Below are 842 nucleotides of genomic sequence, written 5' to 3' on the forward strand. Positions count from 1 at the left end.
TATACATATATATATATAGATGAAGAGTTTGAAGGATAGATAGATGGATGGACTTATACATGGTTAGATGGTTACTCGGTGTGATGGTTGGTTGGTTAGTTGAATAAATAAACAGATAGAATATATATAGATAGGTAGTTATATTAAGTATAGATAGGTGCGTATATGTTGACTCGCATCTCTACTCCTTACATTCTTACAGCTAACCTCCAGCGGAACCCCTTTCTGGAGTGCGCCCAAGCGCTGCCCTGTACCACTAGCCTTCGACGCCAACAACGTAAGTGTGCCATTGTACTTGTGATGAATCGATGTTGGATGAGTTGTTGTGTCGTTTAATGTAGAACTACAGTGTCAAACCGATTGTGAATTGTTTCCAAGGAAAGTATACTAGTAAAATCTGTAGTTGCAATTTGGCTGCGTCCTCTTGAAGATTGATCGAATGCCACCCATTTGTATATAGAAATTAAGTATACGTGTACGCATACGCAATAAAAGTTAGAACGTATTAGGTATAGAGCTTCAGACTAATCATTTCTGACTAACCGAGTCTTTCTGGTCCACTCTACGTGCAGCAATTGCACCTAGACTTTGTTCTGGCAGCCGCCAACTTGCGCGCGTACAACTACGGCCTCAAGGGAATGACAGATGTAGAATACATCAAATCCAAGCTTAGCGATGTTATGGTCCCCGAATTCACTCCTAAAGTATGTGATTGTGTATGAGTCATTGCTAAGTGTATATATTTATATATATATATATATATATGTATATATATATTATGTATATGTATATATACGAAAATGTATGTGGTATATATATATATATATATATATATATATATA

At 36.5% G+C, this 842-nt stretch overlaps 1 protein-coding gene across 1 annotated transcript; it reads left to right on the forward strand.

Moving 5' to 3' along the window:
- Positions 1–202: 202 nt before the first annotated feature.
- Positions 203–722, forward strand: SARC_17589 (hypothetical protein; the record flags this gene model as incomplete). Its single annotated transcript, XM_014288318.1, has 2 exons — positions 203–277; positions 573–722. Coding segments are annotated over 2 exons (225 nt in total), but the record flags the coding sequence as incomplete, so codon positions are not given.
- Between the last annotated feature and the right edge of the window lie 120 nt (positions 723–842).

The sequence above is a fragment of the Sphaeroforma arctica genome, assembly GCF_001186125.1.
Source record: "Sphaeroforma arctica JP610 unplaced genomic scaffold supercont1.11323, whole genome shotgun sequence".
NCBI lineage: Eukaryota > Ichthyosporea > Ichthyophonida > Sphaeroforma > Sphaeroforma arctica.